We start from the raw sequence: 20,712 nt of genomic DNA on the forward strand, positions 1-20,712 counted from the left end.
TTGGTTTTTCACCACCAAAGATTTTATTTTCAAAAATACACAAACATGACAAATCAATGTGTAACATTCCTACACCAAAAAAGAGGGAAGTCGCAAATAAAGTACATCTGGCGAAAAAGGAACACAAACTTTTGTCAAGAATTAAGTGAAATTTCAACACGGAAATCATCATGTACAGAACCTGTGGATTTGTGACAAGTAAATGATGAAAAAAATCCATATTTATGTGCAGAAAACCTGAAAAGCCAGACAAGTTGTTTATGGTGTACAATATCTTGATATCAAATGTGCCACCATGCAGTGCAGTCAAAGCGAAAAAAATGCAAAGCTGAAAAATAATGAGTAACACAAAACAAGATCTTCTTTCTGCAGGTGTCAATGTGTTAAATGCTTTTAAAATACTGGAAACACCTGGCATTTTGCAAAGTATGTAAATAACTATGCCTTGGAAATACATGTATTTGCCGGTAAATGTAATTTCAATACTTGCATTCTGTGGTCACAAATGAGTACAAACACGGTGGCAACAGAGAGAAGTATGGTGCAAACCAGAGCTGCATAAAGGGAGAGCAGCACCAGCTTCAGATTTTGGAAGAAAATGGCCGTTCATTACGTGGACAGTAGAGCGTGCGCCTATTGTATGCCAACTGTCCATGTCCAGTGGCAAAATTGTTCCTAACAGTGGTGACACTTATATTGTAACTCTCCATACACGGCTCTTGTGTGAACTAGTTCAAGCACAGACTAGTTTTTCTAACTCCAGACAGGGGTATCCTGCATTGCCTGCACTTCCTGATCTCCAGCCCTGCCTTGCTCTTGGTAGTTTCATCTTTAAGTGTACATATGCGATATCCAAAATTACCCATGGAAGGTGACTATTTTTAAACAGGCAACTGACATTCAATTTGACCCTTTTTTTTCCCAGTCATTTGCACTGTATTCCCAAAAGAAATACCTGCTTTCAAATTTGTAGTGTACTGTTAAACATTCACTACAACCTAAGCAAGAAACAAGAATCCACCAAAACCATGATTCACAAAATTAGGTGTAGAACTGAGGGATTTCATAAACATTACCAAATTATATTGGCACATGGTAAAATGACGAGAGAAACAGGTCTAGCTTGAAGAAAAGAGCAAAAATAAAAAGAAAAAAATTACTGCAATATCAACAGAAAAAATATTTAAATGGCACATGAAGCGCAAATGACTGGGTTCTCCACTTGTCATACGTATATGCAGGTATTATGTCCGGGGGACTTACAAAAATGTGGAGTTACCCAAGTTTGATTGACATCCGTGCCAGAAAAATACTTCAAAATTGCTTCATAATGCCACAGGACAGTTAAGAGTCAAAACACAAATTCTTAACAACTTGGGACCTCGAAGGATCCAGGCACCTCATGTAGTTTGCCAGTGATCTATTTTGTCATATATTGCTTTTATCATTCAGCGTGCTGACTTTTTAGCTGACAGTGGCAGATTAAATCAGCAATGGGATAAATATGAAGTTGCATGTCCAACTAAATTACAATTTTCAGACGAACAGAGTTTCAAAAAAACTTGTAACTGTCCTGTGGCAGGTAATTTGAACAAGTAAAGATTAAACCACCCTCCTAACTTCGAAGAAGCGCTTGAGGTAGTACACTTGGCCCAGCGTCATAGCAACCAGTACCAAGCTTTCAAAGAATGACCATAAGACCACTCTGGAGTTTGTGTTGTCATTGACTGTTGAGGAAAAGAAAAATGATCATTGATAGACTGCTTATAACCTTGCTAAACAACGGAACGCAAACGTTGCAGCTGAAGTACAGTGTCTGTGACTTTCTTACCAACTTCAAGCCCCAGTAATAATTAACAAATTCATGCGTAACTAATATCCTGGGAAGAACCAGGTGAGCCTCGAGCCCGACTGAGCTTACAGTCGCATCACTACCGACAAAATGAACACTCCCAACCAACATGGTTCTTTTCAAGCAAAGAGGAAGTGCCTCTGCTTGAGGCAGATAAATATCACAGAATTTTGGGCTGGTGATTTAACATTTCTGTGCGTAAAATCGAGACCATGCCTAACTGTTCCAAGAAGCTATGGTGTAGTGTTTGTGGTCTTTGCAACACTCAGCCAAACCATATTTCAAAAATGGTCCTATGTAGATACATGTACTACCTGTGAGTAGATCATAGCTACAAGTATGCAGATGTTTACATATCTAACAGAAGTTCCTTTCTGTTCCCTAGTTGCATGAAGTAAAAATCAAGATTGTAACGAACCCTGATTTTTGTTTATTATTACATGTAATTTCAAAGCTGTTCGAGACTACGCAATTTCTTATTTTCCCAACAATAATCTGAAATATGGTAACCTATTTTCATCTTTTATTTTATCTTTCTGCATTGAGGAATTAACTTCAATGCCTGCACAATGCAGGAAAGAAACTCAGCTGTTAAGTTTGCATTTTGGGTACATGCACATCCACAATACATGCCCTTTGTGACCTAACATATACCGATTGTTCAAGTATTACATTGGGGCTTTGCAGACGTTCCCCCCCAAACATCACAAAAGGTGTGTTCCATACTCACTTGACCTATGAACTCTTTCTCTGACCTCCATGTACTCCTGTTCATGTTTCACGGCTGTCAGTCCTGTGGCCAGTTGGTTAATCATATCCTCCAGTTTGTTATGATGCTCTGCAAGGGAGTTCAAAATAATCGCAAAGGGTACCTGTATTACAATTTTACAAGCCGAGTTTCTTAGACTTCAGAGTTCCTGGACTTTACAGAGGCCACTAATGGCACGGTTTACACTGTACCAGGGCCTAAATTGGAGTTTGCTAAACCATTCATTTTTGTTCAGCAAATTAAGCAAAAATCAGCATGACTGCCTGACAGTAACCAAGATCTGTCACAAAAACTACACAAAACAACTGTAGCCCTGAACACCAAAGTCCGTCTAGGGCTAACAAAGGAAATAAGCCTGGCAACTTATCCAAAAGTACATGTAAGTAAATCTGGATGGTAAGGCTACAAACTGCCTATCTGATCAAAGCAAAATTTTTGAAATGGGTATCCCTTGGTGCAATCCCTTTTCCACTCAACCCAATGATTTACGTGGAAATTTAAAGATTTATTCACCAATTTAAAGACAAGGGTGTGACTGGCGCGTAAAATTAAAGCTGAAAACAGCTAGCAACAAGCTGAAATGTAAAGAGTTCCCATACTTTTGTACAGACCAGGTGTACAAAAACCTAGGTAAACCTTCAAAACAAAAAGTTGAAATCAGCTAAATATCTGGATTCTCACACCTCTGTAAAGACTTGTGAGATAACTGTAAAGTTTGTACATGCAAAAGTCTGCTTGTCCTGGATATTTTTTGCCTGTCCTCAGAACAGGCAGCCAGTTGAGACATTGGATTTTGGGGCTTCTTCACTAGAAGTCTTCACAAATAAACCCCGAAAATGTTCCACTACTGAAATACATGTATGACACAAAAGGTACATTCTGTTCTCCAATTATACATTTGGAGCAAAATCACACTCGGCATTTTTTTCTTTCAGACTTTGTCTCTTCGTTCATTACCCTCTGTGTCCATAGACTGGTCTTTTGGGGAATCCCCGATATCGATGGAAAACATGACGACCTTCGGGGTCATGGTGGACATCCTGTTGCTGAAGCAGTAGCGGTATTGGCCATCCATGTGCGCTGAGAAGGTATACTTGCCATTGGACTCTCTTTCTCCAGAGTAGATGACTTTGTTGTCTGGTCCAGTGATCTTAAAAGTAAGATTAAGACTTGAAATGAATACAGATGATGTACATTAAACAGATTGTACTTGGGAAACTGAGGTAAAGTGCAATCAATTCTTCATGCAGTGTATTTCTAAATATTTACTGAAAAATACTTACACATTTCCTTTGACCACATTCATTCACGTTGCTGAACAATGTGGGAAAGTCTCTTAAACTCACAGAAAAACTGATTTTAACTTATTGTGTACACAGAGCTTTTCGTAACTTTAGTTCCCTCTGTTGAAACAATATTTCACAACTGTGCAGTTGAAAGAAAAGGCGATTGGCTGAGGGCAGAATAATTGACAAATTGTGCACTAAGATTAACCAATCGCGAAAAGAACAAGCCATCTGGCACAATGACCGATTGTGCCCAATATGTGCCTTCAGAGTGAATGTATTTAAATGATATAGTCTTTGGGTGTTTGTTGCATCAAATCCCGCGTCATTGAGCACCTGTGCAGCAATGATGTCTCTCTTGATTCTGTTTGGCACAATCTTGACTCTTTCACAAATCTACTGTACTCCTGCGTGAGTTGATTATCTTATGAATGGATATTTTTCAAAGGCAAATCAACTCGGGATGGAGTAAAATAAATCTGCACAAGATTCAAGATTGTGCAGAACAATTCTAAGGGGGTACAGGTGTTATGCCCCAACTACAGCATCAGTCCTAACTACAATGCTACGGGGCAGCGCGGACATCTGGGATTCTCACAAAATGGAAGGTACCGCCCCAGTGAAAACAGCAACCTTGGTGACGTAGGCATGCACCAGCCAGTCTGAGAATCGGTTTACCCAATGTTTTCTTTGATCAATACGTACGTGAATGCTCATTACAGTTGTTTTCATCGGTGCAGTGTGGTTGCTAGTTTGTTTGTTTGTTTGAAACTCCTGGATGTCTACACTGCCCCATAGTCCTTTTTAAATTCGAAGTGACTATCATTATGGCAGGCATAACGCATCTCCCATTTTCTATCATTACGGCACTGATATGCGGTGACGTAGCTGATCATCACGATGGTTTATATATTTTAAAAATTATTTTGATCGCTGAACACTGTGGTCGAGTGGTCAAAGTGGAAAGTTTGGAGCCACTGGTGTGTGTCAGTTCGGATCCGTGCTTGGACTATTTTACTATTTTCGCCTAAATTTCATGTTTGATACCATAATTGTTTTTTTATGTTAGTTTCTAATTGTATAGGCCTAAGCAGGAATCTTTTTTCATCAGAGGTTTTAACTTTTAGTAGATTTTTTAAAAGGGAAATAAGGTCCGAAATCTGCGCTACTATAAGTATAGAGTATAATTGGGACAGATGCTACATATACGTAGTTGGCGCATAACAAGCATCTCAAAAATCACGTGGGCATGGTGGTGGGTAAACATGGTTGGCATGTTGGTAAACGTTAAACTTGTAGAAATTTGATTAGGCATACATGTATGTTAGCCCTTATGTCTGACATGTCTGAATGTTAGCAAAATAGCATCATGCAGCAGCCATCCATTTCGACTCCAAAAAAATGTAAAACATATCTGATGAAAGGCCTACACTCCATGCTAAAACTAACTTGTACTTGTAGGTAAAAATACCTTGACATCGATGTCAAGAAAACCACCCTCTGCCACTTCAAAAGTCAGGGCCATCTTTGTTCCAGAGGTGACTTTGTCGTGAAAGCACTCCTCAGCATGAGCATCTATGGCAATAAAATACCCTTTAATCGACGAGAAGCAGCAAAGCATACATGCTCCAAAGAGAAGGTACTGGAGATCGCCCATGTTCACGTAGTTTTTGTAACAATTTGCAAAATGTTAACTCGTCAGTTCCATACGTTCCAGCAGCAGTACATCATGTACATGTACACTGTACATGTACGTATATTACACTGTCCGTATAGCTTCAGTTACTGCATGTGTGCCACGTCGCCTTACACTGCGCATGTGCACAATAAGTGCCGCGTCGAAATTATTTTGGCTACGGCTGAGAATAAGACGTGCGCTTATGAGGAAGCCGTTGTTGCTGGCGGAGCCTAGCCAAGTAAGTTGGGCACAGCAAGCAGGCCCAAGTTGGGAGATGTCGGGTTTCGCAATTCGGTTGAGGACAAATTCGGTGGACAAAACTTGGTCCTTGTCCATCGTGGAGCTCGATATATCTAACGAGAGGATTCCCCCCCGCAGTATAACCAGAGGCCTTGACGTGTTCAAAGTATGAGGTTGACTAAGTGAGTGCACGCATCAAGCCCCAGTCGTGCTTATGCCCCAATCTTAGCATCCAACCCAACTATATAATAGCCCAATTAGATACCATCCCAACTATAGTTGGGGCTGATGAGCAGGTGTCGGTCGCTTCACCACGTTGCACTCCCTCCCCCCCCCTCCGCATCACTTTGCCACAAAACACTTCTCCCATTGCCATTTAGCCCCCATCTCCATTCACCACGGCCGCCACTTCGCACCATTCCCACTTCGCCCCAGCTGTGCTTGATTGTGGTTTGGAAATTCCGTCTTTTTTCAGTGTGGGTGGCGTGGATAGCGGACCCCGCGTGATAACGGATTTATGATAATTACATGACAACAATGAGAGAAACGGGACGATCTGTCTTTTTAAAATTTTCATCGTGAGTTTCCCTTTAGTCCTCAATGGATCTCCCGTATTAGGCTTCTTCCATTTCAATCCTTTTGTTTGAGCCATTTACTTTTGTAATTCCATTTCAAAACAAGCTTGACTTTTAAAGACAGAAATCAAACAAGTACACGTCTCTTCTTTGTATTCTCCTTTAGCAATTATATTTGCTGGTAGTGTCTTGAAAGTTCACATAAGGTTAACTTCGGGGTAATTAATCAGACCAACACACAACAAGCACAGCGGGGTAGTGACTGCTGGCTGTGGGGGTGTCCCCCCCCCCGCAGTTATGAATTCCAGTCTACAAGTTGAGCTCCGGTCGGCAAATTAATGAACCCAAAATTTATACATAAACGAAATACGTTGGCTATCGGTATTTTCCGCCTTGAAGCATGAAATTTTCCGTACCCACAGAGTTCCCGGAACAGTTCCCGGCAGTTTACACGACAGGAGGAGAGCGAACAACTTACAAGTCAGCACAATTGACTCGATTTAACCCCCCCCCCAATGCCTTTGCTACGCCCCTGACTAAACACTGGACGGTATCGTCTGACTGGCGTCCGTGGTTTGACACCCGAGATTGTCTGACACTACCAGCACACTGAGTGTGAAACAAATTCACTTGAAGAGTAACAGTGAACCTAAAGTTTGAATAATATTTTGGTGAAACACACATGTACAATTTTGGCATACTAGCTTCACTCCTTACGGCGCAGGGTTGCTGTCTTCGCATACTGCGCACTGCACGCGTACACTCCTGTACAAAGCAAATGTGCTTCACCCATATACTGGATAGGACATCGCGGCCAAAACGCGTCCCGGCCGCGTATGCTTATTTTCAGGAGGGTAAATAACGAGCGTCGGGAATTTCGTTGCGTGTACTTTCAAATGGAATTTTTCAAAAACCGGTTGATTTTTTTGCTTCAATCGTCAGATTTCAAAGAAAAACTGAATTCTGCACTTGGAATTGATATATTTGGAACGAATAATGGTTGAGGTGTACGCAGCAGTGAATTACCGGGGATCAACGTCAAGTTAGAAGAAGGAACAGAAGGAAATGTGAGTCGCACTTTTTTTTTTGTTTCAGAAAGCTTCTCAAGTTGTACTTGATAATGCTTGGAAATTTATGACATTCTATCTAGCCTTTTAGGCTTTTTATCTCTAAGTTGGGACCGTCTGAAATGTTACTTATTGGCAAAATTGGTTTCAAACTGCTAGATGAGTAATTTGTCGTTTATTTTCCCCCAGATTTCACCAGAAAAACCTCCAAGACAGCCATGATTTGTGTTTGTCGGATCTAAAGGCGCACTGAACCTAAATCGTGTGACAGACGATGTGATATGAGTGACAGAATTCTTCTTCAGAGCAGAGATGAAACCAAAGTGAGAATCAGAGTGCTCACGTTTCTGTTGAATGAAGTTACAAACAAGGGAATTCAAAGCCTTCAACGCAATGAAAGAAACTTTGTCTACATAACATAATTATTCGTTCTCAGTTAAAACTGACTTTTTATGCCGGAAAGTAGTTGTTAAATGTAAATCTTTCAGCTGATTAATAAGTGTCTGTTTTAAAAACGGTAGTAAGTTAGTATTGTCGCTCATTTAAAGCTGCGCTCACAGAAAAGATTCTCTCACAACCATATGCCGCATGTCGGTTTTCAATAAAATTTGCTCGATATACGAATGGATTTTATTTAGTACAATTTTTCCTGAGAGTGTGTAAAATTAAAATAATTTTATGTGTGATTTTTTTCAGTGTTGGCTCATCGAAACCAGACGGGAAAACACATGGACAGTTTGGACATCATATGTACTGACAAAACCTATTGCATGTCCTTATGGAATTCTCAAAGTTTTACACACTGAACAAATCTCGATTGAACCAACCCAAAGTGAAAAGATTGCTGGAGCGAAACCGTAGACAATAGGTGTAAAAATGAATTAAAAACAAAGACACACAAAAGCAGGTTAACATTATCCCTTTCGAGTGGGTTAGTTAATAAGAAAATGGCCAGTTATTTCCGGAAATGATATTCTTGCATTTTCTCTTTTTTGGCTTGTTTTCGGGAGGGAAGCCGAGGACTTAGCCATCATCCCATGAGAAAAAGGTTATGTTGACCAGAAATGCACGGCATACAGCATCACATTGTTCGGCCGCGCATTTTGTGCACAAACAATGCGCGATGACTTATCCAGTATAATGGAGATCAGTGGTACTGACTCACTGCCTAGGCGTGCGAGTTTATGCGCGTTTGATGCAAGGCACGCTGAGTACGCGCAACGAATTTATTCTCGCGTGGACGCCGCCAACGCGTACCCCCGCGCGTGCCATTAAGAACCACGGACGTATATAAAAAAAACCTGGACTTGCAACGCCTTTGTATGAAAAAGAAGCCAACCAGCGGCCATTTTACCGAGCCGAATACAAAGGCGTGGGTTGGCTCCCTACTATTGACGTCAGGAAGAACAAAGGCGGGCATTACCAGGAAAGCTTTGTATTCGGCTCGGTAAAATGGCTGCGAGTGGATTCAATGACTCTATAAGCTGATTAAGGGCATTGCGAGTCCAGATTTTATTATACACGTCCGTGTTAAGAACAAACTCAGTTCAACACTGGCATTCTTTCGCCGGTGAGTGTGCACTTCAAGTCAGAGCGGACTAGGGTCCGCTGAGCAGACAAACCGTCGACTTGCAGCCTTCGCTTAGGTTAAAGCTAAAAGACGATGAAAGTTTATATTAGGGCGAAGTGGCGACGGGATGAAGTGGCCGTGCACGTGGGGCGAAGAGGGAAAGGGGCCTGGGGATCTGGTTAGGGGTCCAGTCCACTAATTCAAGCCCCAATGAAAACAGTGTAAAATCAGCACCGTTCAGGGCCCAATATCATGCACGCCAACATCCCTGAGATTTCTGAAACACAAATGAAATTCTTGTCTGGTCACTTATCTTTCAATTTCTTTTCAATTTTTTGTGGGTAAACCAATTAAATTTTTAATTATTCCCACAAAACAAAATCACCCCCAAAAAAGTGATTTTTCCGAAGTCTGATTGCAGCCATTTCTCAAGTGGCAAGCCCTTCTGCTTTCATATGAAAGCTCAAAGACCCAGGGAGTTGATCCTGGCAACGATTTACACAATCTCACCATTTTGGGGGCCAAGCAATCTCCTTTTTCAAAAGATACGGTGGGGGTCACTTTTAATGCTTATGAGCTGGTCAAAAATTCTCACTTGAATTAGTGGTCTGTACCCTTAGGGGAATTTGGTTGGGGCGAAGTGGTCAGGGGCGCGTGCCAGGAAATCGGGCGAAATGACCATTACACGTGCGTGCCGAGTTTGACTTTGCAGACATTATATGGAACACCAAATTAACAATAAAATGTAATCGCCGAATCAGTGACGCACTTATGCTATCAGTGATGCATTTTAATGATTGACAACTTTTCATTGGTCAAGATCTTGTCAACGGATAATTTTCCCGCGGCAATCGTTGATGAAGCGTCAATCGACCATGAAGCACGTATCAACATTTTACTCTCTGTAACAAATAAGAATAAAATAGCTGAACATGAAGCTTGTTCTCAAACAAACACCCCATCCCCGATAGAGCCTGAAAGTAGCCCCCTGATGGTGAGCTTCCTGAACCATTGGATAGGATAAAGAATGTGTAAAAAAATAGAATTAGTAACATTTCTTCATTCAGTTCCTTTTTAAAATCTCAAATTATAAAACAGCCCTTTCGTACAATATTTGGTAACATATTAATTTAGAGAAACTGAAAAATTACCTCACTTAAAATAGAAATATTCTGCCAAAAATGACTTATCACTTCCGAAAATATAAAATACAGGAACAGTCAAATGCAGTGGTTTCGTAGGCAGATGAACAGTTATGGAATTATACTTTATGGTTTTCTTTTGGTAATCGCCAAAATAAAATCAGACCAAAATATTTTGACGAATTTGTAATTTATAAGGAAATAAACTTAACACAGTATTCCGCTTTTTTAATGTTTAGCGTCAACGATTCTGTGGTTGCATAAAATGCGTCTTAGGCGTTCCATATCATTTGAGGTGCTGAGTTTGACATGTTCCGACTTCAGCCTGTTGGTGGCCTCTTTAGGTCAACTCTCTTCCGTGGCTTAGGCAATTAAAATTCTAAAATAAGATATAAGAACTTTAAAAAAGCAAAAGAGACTCATTTTTTAATGATATACAGAAAATGCATGTTAGAGAACTAAGATAAAAATATTTGAGACAGCTTCTTTTGATGCGCACGAGCCTAAGGTGAAAATCGCGCATTAATAATGCACATGCGCGAAATAACGACATGTACATACATGGAGTAGAATTTGTGATGATGAGGAAGTGACACGATAAGAGATCATTTGAACGGCTTCATTGCTCTACTTTTGAGGTAAAAAAATTAGAATTTATACACTTGATATGATCAGAGTTTATTTTTATAAGATTCAACTCGATTTCAAAGTAATGTTCCTGGTAAGCAGGCATATTAAACTTGTTAAACGCCGTGGCTTATTCATTGCGTTGCTGTCGATTCACGCTGCGGTTTAAATGTACATTGTCATGTACGTTGGCCTATGATTGTTTCTGGTACGGACGGGACGAGTTTCGCGGAAATTAACATAGGGCCTACCGCGCCGGAAACCATTACTCGATCCTAGCCCCACTAGTGTGGCACGGATCACTCCCGATACTAAGGATAGATCGGTAGTGATCCGTGCCACACTAGTGGGGCTAACTCGATCCATGCATTGCAAAGCTTCAAAGAGGGCCATGTGACCGGTGACCAAGTATTGGAAAACCCCTTCCCGGTCCCGGCATTGCCTCATACATGTCATAACTGATCAGTTATGTCAGTCATTGATAATGTCATGAATGTGTTTATACCATAATTACTACTGATCACATCAGTAGTCAGCAATTTTGTGGCACGAACATTATAAACACATTGAATTGGATACTTGCTGTCAATTCAATGAACCTGAAATAGGCTTACCCAAGGCAGAAGTGTACTCTTGTTTGTACGTGCTCTAGTTTTATTTTTAGTCAAGTTAGTCATGTTACTTTTAAGGCCTCTGACACTGGTTTTGCTGCCTTTGCACTGCTCTGTTGTGTGGAATCTTTATCATTTATACGTGTCCTGCCTGTGTGTATTTTTAGCAACATTGAAGGATACGCTGTTTGAAGACTGCCTTTCAGTTCAGTGACTGCTGACTTGCATGACTTGTAGGCTTGCCATGTTTGCAGGGATCCGGGTATGTTGATGTTTGAAATTAATGAGTGATGACAAGGAGTTTATTTATATTGATATTTAAGGGGGAAAAATGATGTACATTTATGTAAGCCTACATGTATTGTTTTCATTGCAGGAATTAAGGAAAATTTCAGTTGGGGAAGAATTCTAGATGTTGCCTGTCACCATTCTTGATATTGGCCAATTGTAGATTATCTCACTCTTGTATTTTTGTTGAAGACAAATCCACTCAGCTCAAGTGGGAAAACTAACATTGCTGAAGGAAAAAGGAAAAATTATTTTTCAGCCTTATTTTGGAACATTTTTGTTTCATTGCTTGATGTAATTTTGGCAGAGGTTAATTAATGTCCATGTTTTCCAACAGGTGCACAAAGAAAATTGTATATAGTATGTTTATTTCTCTTCTTGTAGAAGGAAATGAATATAATAATGCTGCACTTGTAGGGAAAAAATATCAAGAAGGAAATAAATTTAAAGCAAAAGGACATGAAAAAGAAAAAGAATTGTACTGTTATACATGTCCTGTTAAGTACATGTACATGTAAATAGAAAATACAGAGACATTTTCTGTAGGCCAAGGCTTCCAAACTAGATTACAAGAAGAGCAGCAGACCAAGGAAACAGTATGTGTATCTAATAGTGGGTCAGGACAGAAAGCATCTGTATAGAAATAAACACTGGAATATATGTACATGTACATCTACATCTACTTATTACTGGAGAAGAGAACACAAAACAATAGACAGATTAAATCGAAAAAACGTATGGCAAGATCAGAGAAACAAAGCTGGAAATTAAACTCTGCCTTTAATTTAAATCATCGTTTGCATTGGCCAAAGGATGACTGGCCTGAACTACATCAGAGAGGTCAGAATGAATAGTAATAATGCTGAGGGTCATAATAGTGGGAGTCTGGTTGGCGAAGTAGTTCTTCCCTCACCTTTCACCCCTGCGGCCCACATCCGATTCCTGGCTCGGTCCAAATGTGGATTGGATTTTCATTCCTTTCTTGATTCTGTGGGTTTTACCCCGAAATTTGTTCTCTGGGTTTTCCTCTCACCAAACTAAAATGAAAAACTAAAACTGTAACTGCTTCTATTGCTGGATTTGGGTCATTTGGCAGCTGCCTGAGGCGCCCTTGTATGCCATTCACTTGACTATGTTTAATGTCTTCATTGTACAGCACATTTGAACATATTTGTATGAAGTTTTCACTTTATAAATGTACAAATTATTATTAAAACACATGAAAAAAAATCTCTGGGGTTTTCTTTTACAAATTTAGGGAAAAATTTGAGCAACAAAAAAGGCAGTTTAGAGGGGTGACATGCATTGGTTTGTCTAGGATTGGAAGGAAGCTGTTGGCCTAAACAGTAGTGAGGAAATTGTCCACTGGTGATAGCAGCTGTTGAGGAGATAAAGGTTGAAACCACCCATGACAGATTATATTACATGGCGTCTCATTTGTAACAGTATCAAGACAGCTAGCCCCAAAATCTGTGAAGTGCATCAGTTGAGTTGCTAAGAGACTCTCCCGAAAGAATTTCCACTGAATATGTACATGTAGATATCTGTCCTGTGCATGGTGAATTTTGACAAAGAAAGATCTGTATGTAGTCATCGGAAAGTGATAAAGTCTTTGTGAGTGTGACATTTTTTTGCATTACTGACAGGTACATGTATAGCAGCTCCTTTCACTTGCGGGAAGTGAAGATTGAACAAAATGGTAGTTGCCCATACTGACATAGAGAAGGGCTATCTCTAAACCATTTTTCTGTGAAAATGCTTGAAGTTATCAAACCAGATGCTCGTTGTCTCTATGGTTGTAAAATGATCATCTTTTAAAGTCACAGCCCATCACATGCAGTTGGCCAATAAGTAACTGACAAAATTATTGATAAAATGGATACTTGGTCTTAACCCTGACTGCCCAAGGGTTGCTGGATCTAACCTTCCCCAGTCACACAAACTTCAACACCTTGGAAAAACACTCTTACCTCACAGTACCCAATCCCACAGACTTCAACAGTACTCTTGCTGCAACAGTACCCAATCATACACTCCAACAGGTCTTTACCTGTGTGATTCTGTTTGATTGGGTACAGCAGGCCCAAGGCACAGTACAAAGAGTATGGACAGGCAGTACCTATTCAAACAAACTCACGCACCATCATGCTGCATATCCCTCCCCCAACTGCTGGGATCATTGTGGTCAGAAACAAGGAAGATTGTCCTTGTAATGGTACATACTTACATTTTCAATGGAAAGCTTTCTATCATTGCATAATATTTAAAAATACAGTATTCATTTGAAATTCTTGATGATAAAAAGTGATGGTCAAAAGTGAGAGGGCCACAGTACCTTTTCAGTCAAAATTCAACAGGGTATGTGCACGCCAACAGTACTCATACACCAGATACATGTAATATAGTAAGCTACCAGTACCCAATGCCAACACACTTTACTGGTGTTGAATTCTGTGTTATTATTATGGTTTATTTTAACTCTCCCGTCACAGCCCAGAGGCTGAATTGTGGGCCAGTTTACACTAATAAAAAATTACCAATAATTGCTAAAAAAAAAAAAATCTTAAAGAATTTACTCAGATAAAACCGCCAGTTAGAAAAATTCTAAAAATTTTGAACAAAACCAAGTTCTTTAAAATGTCACTATTACAATTATAAACAATTAAAATAGGACACACAATCTACAATAAGAAAATTACAAGTAGTTCTCATTCAGTAGTTCAGCAGAGAAGGGATTGAACTGTATTTGTATCTATTAGTTCAGCATCTCGGGATTGACAAAGTGTTGGCATTACATCAATTATTGGACCTCGTCGGCGGAAGCCAGTAACGATGAGAAATAAGAAGTTCTGTGCCAAATTTCAAACAGCTCACTGCACATATGATCATATGGTGTATGACTTGAAATATTAATGGATAAAATAGTCCGAAACGCTCTTTTTTGTAGTTTTTCGAGCGATTCCTGTTGTACATTTGTCAATCCAGAATGCCAAACAGGACATGCATGTTCAACGGTAGGTCTGATATATTGCATGTACATGTACACAGTTACAAGATCTTCAATTGATATGCCACAACGTTTAAGCTGACCTTACAAATAAAGCCTTCTATTAAAGAAATAACTCATCACGGTTACCTGGATATCCCATCTGAGATTATTTTAGATATTAAAGCCAAGAATTTTAAGACAGTTCAGCTGATCAAGAGTCGAAGCACCTAAATGTAAGTCTGGAATCTGGATAGCATTCCTTTTAAAACAAACAGTCAGTACCTGGCATTTATCAGCATTTAATATCATGTTACTGTCATTAGCCCATTGGTTTAGTCCATCAAGTTGATTTTGAATCAAGCTAGTTTGAACAACATCGCTAAATGTCTGGCATAGTGTTAAATCATCTACATATTTAGAGTGAATGACTTCAGGAATGTTAGATCCGGCGTCATTGATCACGTGACTAAAAAGGCAACAGGTCCCAGTTTGGTGCCCTGCGGAATACCCGCATGAATAGACCGCCATTTTGATAACAGACTGCCTGGGTGCGCTCAGAAAGAAAGCTACATATCCAAGGAATGATAAATCTACGAACACCGGAATCGATGAATTTAGGAATAAGAATATTGTGGTCCACACAATCGAAGGCCTTGGGAAAAGTCTGTGGCAACAATAACAGCAGAGGTTTTGGCCGAATCAGTATCGCGATGAATTTGATCTAACATTTTAGTCAAATAGTGAGCAGCTGAGTTGTCTTCAAGAGAACCAAACTGTTGTTTGTCTAAATTACATTTGATATCATTTTTGATTCAACTAGTTACAAAGCTTTCTAAGACTTTAGCAAAAATGCAAGTCGTTGATATTGGATGAAGATGTTTAACTGTGTAAGGTTGGCACTTTGGTACCGGCACCACATATGCAGACTTCCATATTTTTGGAACAATACATTCTTTCAAAGAGCAGTTGAGAATATCTTATAAGGGAAAACACAGTTCATAGGCAAACTCTTTAATCAACCTGGATGGAATTAAATCGAGGCCTCCAGTTTTATGTACTGTCACCTTTTTCAATTCATGGTATACTTCCTGTGTGGTAATGGCACTTGTGCCAAGGCTGGTAAATATGCCAGCTGCTTACTAAGATATAAGCAAGAGAAATATCATATGCTACTGACAAAACATATTCATTAATACGCAAGGCTGTCCACTAGATAAGTTTTCTGTTATGCAGACCAGACTTTTTGTTGATTTGTTTATACCTATCCCGGGAATTACTGTTTTTTAGGTGGCCTACACTTCCTTTATAAAACTTACATTTGGAATTTTTTATTTTACGAGAAACCTTGTTCCGCAGAAGTCGCCAAAGAAAAAATTTACCTTCCAAGAAGGCTTTCTGCCTTTTCATTATGAGTGCCTTAAGTTCAGGATTCATCCATGGTTTATCCTCGTTGTGGATGGCAACAGTTTTAGTGGTGGTTAGGAGGTTAGGGTTAAGATGGTTATGGGACTGTTACTTCAGTGTGTGAAATCCCTCAGCTATGTACATGTAGATGTACTTGTACATTCAACTGAGTGTGACAACATGCCCTAGATGCTGAATTCGTGCCCAATTCAAAACATGCCTCTGCAATGTCTGATATGAAGTCAAAATCCTAGAATATTGTTTTTCTCAGAATACAAAGTACATGTATTCACTGGTGGTGTGCATATACGGATGCACGTACATGTAGTTTGGGAACTGGGTACCCAATTCCTATAACTCACGGGTACCCAATTCCCACAACACGGGGGTACCCGGTAGGCCTGTGCCGGGTACCCGGGTACCCGCCCGTCGATTTCAAAACCCGGTTCCATTTTTCCGGGCTGGGTACCCGTAAAAAAGTAAATAAATTAGGAACAAACATTCATGCATAAAATGTCTGTGAAATTTCTTACTGAAGGACAGACTTCATGGAAAACCACCGTGCCGATGAAAACCCGGTCCCGCGGTCATACATGAAACTTGAATTCGGAGATCGACAGCTAATTTTGTTACCCATTCCGCCCATTACACCCCAAGTCGTTTTCCTAGTTCACAAGAGCGAAAAACCAGTAAAATTCACCGGCGATAGGTCACTCGCAACGTGTGATTTTAAATATTTCTTTAAATTGAATAGTCATATAAACCTTTGCTTCTAATGTCCGCTTAATTAAAATGACTTTTTTAGAGTTTCCGTTTTTGTTAATTTAGCGAAAACTGCAAGCTTTTCCCCCACTCTCGGATCGCGCGGCGTTACCACGCAAAGTCGTTGCGAACTCAACTACATGGGCGCAGCAGAAATGTATGTGACGTAATGGGTTCGTCAACTGTGCGGCGCGGGGAGGATAACGTTGATAGCTCACTGTACAGTCGAGTCAAACCGTACGCAATTTCTACCTTTTTAATTCATTAGAATTCTTATTTTTCATCTAATTTACTCAAAATTAAAAGATTCTCTGTTAGAAAAGCAACTTTTTACAATGGTTTTGGCTGAAAATGGATTTTTCGTGTGGTTACTTTTTATTTGTGAAGACGTTTTTGTCTCGATTCTAAACCGATCCAGAACTAGGAAAGGTGTCATCATCACTTTCGTCGATTGATCCTGTGAATCCAAATATAAAAGCTTAGATTTTGAAAAAAAAAATTGAAGTATATCCAAAACACAAAGTTGACTTCTGACCATATTTCACTCGAATTTGAGGATTTTTTAGCTGCAGTCTTACTGAATAATTTTCGCGATCCGGAACTAGGAAAATGACTGTACCAAACCTATATGAACAAGAGACCGAAGGAGTTTTGTCTTATGAGGGGGGAAAGCTGTTGATGTACACTTGCATGACTGTATTTGTAACTATCAAACCCTGTCGGCCTAAATGACTTTTGTGCAGAATAAGTAGTGCTTACTCTTTGAATTAAGAGTATTTTTGTCAAATAAAACAATATGAATGAAAATTACTTTATGTCGGGATTGACGACGAAGCGAGAGCGGATTGTGTAATATTCCTGCGGTACTGGGACTCCACACTGCGTGCGGTAAGTAGCGATCATGCACAAATTGTGCGGTTGATCGGCCTCTTTTTATAATCAAAGCACTATTTGCGCTACAAACCCAAAGAGTCAGAGAACCAGTTTAGTTAAGTTTTATACTAAGAAATATTCTGTTTCAAAATTATTTTTAAATTAAAGCAACTTGAATTTCCTCAGTAATTCACCGGAACTGTGGATGAGGAATTGACCAAAAAAGCAGGAATGATTTTTTTCTGTATGTACTAAAGCATTTCAAATCCAAGTATTTTTTCATTCGAAAAAAAGGAAATGTTGACAGGTGCAAGTCATAATACAGTCGGCCAATCAAATATCACTTGTCGAAGTACTTATGCATTAAAATCTCGACAATTTGAACCTCAGGGGAATGGAGTTATCCTGAAAAAGTATTTATAAAACTAAACCACTTCATCGTGGTACGTACCTTCATGTGGGAAAACTTTCGTATCGCTTAGTCATTTAACAACATGGAGCGCTGCTATTTTTTTCACTTGGGCTTCCTTATGTGTGGTCACATGACCTTTCTTTTTACGGTCACATGGCTGCTGCAGTGTCAGCGATTGGACTGCCTGAAGGGGACTACAATTGGGCCCGCGTTGCAATCAGGTTAGTTTCAGCGTCTTGAAAGCCAGGATTACACAGTTGCAGCTACGTTGATTTATGCAACGTGCTGGTCCTCGTCAGAAAAGAAATGAACTTGCGATGACTCCTGACCCTATATAGACTTCGATTCTTTCAATGCCGTTTGAAGCATTTTGGTGGCGGTTTTTGAATCAGAAACTTCAAAATAAGTGGATGTAATAGTGTGGGCATTGTTCGAGTTACGGTGGTATTTTTGTACATAAAACTTTGAGCCTTTTTACCCGTGACGTACATAGCACTGATCTGGTCCGCACGTGACACGACCAGCGCTCACCATTCGTGCACGCCACATGCGTTCCGCGTGTCCATCGTCATGCAGCATCCGGGACATTTCCTTTGAGCGTTTGCAGGTGCGTATATCATATACGTGGTTTGCAGCTCTGTTCTTTTTTCTGACGTTTCCTGTGAAGATTTGTTTTTCTGTTTCATACACCCACACAAAATTTGAAAACTGAAGATAACAATTTCGTTTGATAAAAAGGTAGGAGAGATTATCTCCGACGTTTAGAACAATGTTCTGCTTGCTTCCTAGGTACCAAAAAGAACCGTTTTTCGGGCATATGATCCACCGGGTTGCGCGCAATGCCATTATCAGGCGATCTCTTTTCCGGGTACCCGATGTTAACAAAAAATGGGTACCCGGTTCTAAAAATACCCGCAAATGCACACCCCTAGTACCCGGGTACCAGTAATTATTGTGAAGATCAGAGCAAAACGCAGAAGTAAAGTTTTTCCAACTTGTCCACGCCCACACTTTACTATGAAGCTGCTGTTGGTGGTGGGAATTGTCGGTTTTAAACAAAGAATACATATATATCTTTCCCTGAGTGTCACAATAATGTAAACATCATTAGCTCCAATGTACATTTTGTAGACAACAGGGAATTGTCTGTACACAGTTTCAAAAAATGTTCCATTCAGATTTTTCCAATGGTTTTCCAGAAAGTAATCAATAGAAATGGTGCATGCCTTTGTGGAATGCTGGATCAAAATGTCAAGAAAGTACGTGTAATTTTGTGTAATAAGTTTGACAAACTAGAATCGGGTACCCTTAATCAACGGTCGGGTTTCGGGTACCCGGGTACTCAGCACGGCCCTAGTATCCACTAAGCTGAAACTTCATCAGGTTTGTTTTTAGGCACCTCTTCTTAGATTTTGAGTAATTTTGTTGCCTTTAGACTAAGGAACACAATGTACAAATGACGAATGATGGACTATATGTTTAATCACAATTTAATCTCCACTTTTTTTAACTGTTGGTGTTGACCTTACAGATGAATGGACTGGCGGAGGAGGGGCAGGACCTGCTGCTGGCAGCCCTGTCAGAGAGTGGGCTCGCATTCGACGAATTCCCTGGTGCTGACCCCAACGAGCAGAATGACTTTGATCTCAGCCTCTTGGGACCACCTGATCCTGTCGAAACTGTAAGTGGTTTTTTTTAATCATTCTCATCAGTGCCTTGTCGTCAATTACCAACTGGAATGCTTGCATGAAAAATACTGAGCTTTGAAGCTACCGCAAACCTTGTACTTGCATAATTGTGTCATTCAGCACTTTCAACCATCGTATTGGGGAAACCCACAGAATCACATTGGGAATGAGGAAGCAAACTGCATGTACGTTGCTTGTACGCATTACTGTGGTTGGAATTGAATATTCACCTACTGGTATGGCACAGAAACTATACCAAACCAGAACCCATTCTTGCAGTCCATGTGATTGATGTTATGTAGAACACAGTATTGTCAGTTGTGGGTTAATTTCAGGGATGAAATATGGTTGTGCTTGGATATTACACACTAACGTGCTTATTGGTATAAAATTAATATTTAGATTTTTTGGGTCTTTAACGTGCAAACTGACAATCAACAAAATTGTGCCAATTTCCATGTTCCGGTTTGTTGGTTTCACCCAATGGCACTGGTGCAACATGGCCTGACTATTCTTTGGAGACACTGTAATCAGTCATGTGTGAAGGGAATGCAATGCCTGGTGCATCCTATCAGCAACCCACTGCGAGAAACAGGAGATACAATAAATCTTTAGATATCAATTTTCAGAAACATTTATTAGTGCAGGTTCATTGACTGTCCGTTAACATTCAATTGTACATGTATATGTACATAGGCTCCGTTTTTATTGGGTTTTCAATTTTCATAGGTGTGTATATTTGTTTTTGTTTCATAGTAGGTTTGATCGCCTTGGTTTTTTAACCTTTATTAAAACCTAAAGGCAGTGAAATGTGTTCCCTAACCCTTAACTCTTACATAGGGCTTCATGCACAAAATACTTATTGTAGTAAACTGTATT

At 39.8% G+C, this 20,712-nt stretch overlaps 2 protein-coding genes across 2 annotated transcripts in view; one reads left to right on the forward strand and one right to left on the reverse strand.

Moving 5' to 3' along the window:
* Positions 1–5,682, reverse strand: LOC110989917 (transmembrane emp24 domain-containing protein 2-like). Its single transcript, XM_022254616.2, has 4 exons — positions 5,379–5,682; positions 3,579–3,771; positions 2,583–2,690; positions 1–1,727 (listed from the first exon to the last, which is right to left on the reverse strand). The coding sequence occupies exons 1-4, from the start codon at positions 5,562–5,564 to the stop codon at positions 1,603–1,605; spliced, it is 612 nt and encodes a 203-aa protein (XP_022110308.1). The 5' UTR covers positions 5,565–5,682; the 3' UTR covers positions 1–1,602.
* Positions 5,683–7,214: 1,532 nt separating this feature from the next.
* LOC110989908 (protein strawberry notch homolog 1-like) overlaps positions 7,215–20,712 on the forward strand; it is a 40,718-nt gene continuing 27,220 nt past the window's right edge. Inside the window, exons 1-4 of the mRNA XM_022254608.2 lie at positions 7,215–7,467; positions 7,657–7,790; positions 8,164–10,817; positions 19,677–19,826. Coding sequence (XP_022110300.1) covers positions 19,677–19,826 — 150 coding nt within the window. The 5' untranslated portion in view covers positions 7,215–7,467; positions 7,657–7,790; positions 8,164–10,817. The remainder of the gene's footprint in view (positions 7,468–7,656; positions 7,791–8,163; positions 10,818–19,676; positions 19,827–20,712) is intronic.

Source organism: Acanthaster planci, linkage group LG09 (genome assembly GCF_054643075.1).
Source record: "Acanthaster planci isolate LZ-2023a linkage group LG09, COTS_SCS, whole genome shotgun sequence".
In the NCBI taxonomy this organism is placed as follows: Eukaryota; Metazoa; Echinodermata; class Asteroidea; order Valvatida; family Acanthasteridae; genus Acanthaster; species Acanthaster planci.

What these genes read in the sequence shown, in the direction of transcription:
- LOC110989917 (XM_022254616.2), bottom strand. Translation starts at nt 5,564, where the DNA reads ATGGGCGATCTCCAGTACCTTCTCTTTGGAGCATGTATGCTTTGCTGC. An exon ending in TTCTTGACATCGATGTCAAG is followed by an intron (nt 3,772 to 5,378) that starts GTATTTTTACCT and finishes CTTACTTTTAAG; the next exon opens with ATCACTGGACCAGACAACAA. An exon ending in AGAAAGAGTTCATAGGTCAA is followed by an intron (nt 1,728 to 2,582) that starts GTGAGTATGGAA and finishes TTTCCTCAACAG; the next exon opens with TCAATGACAACACAAACTCC.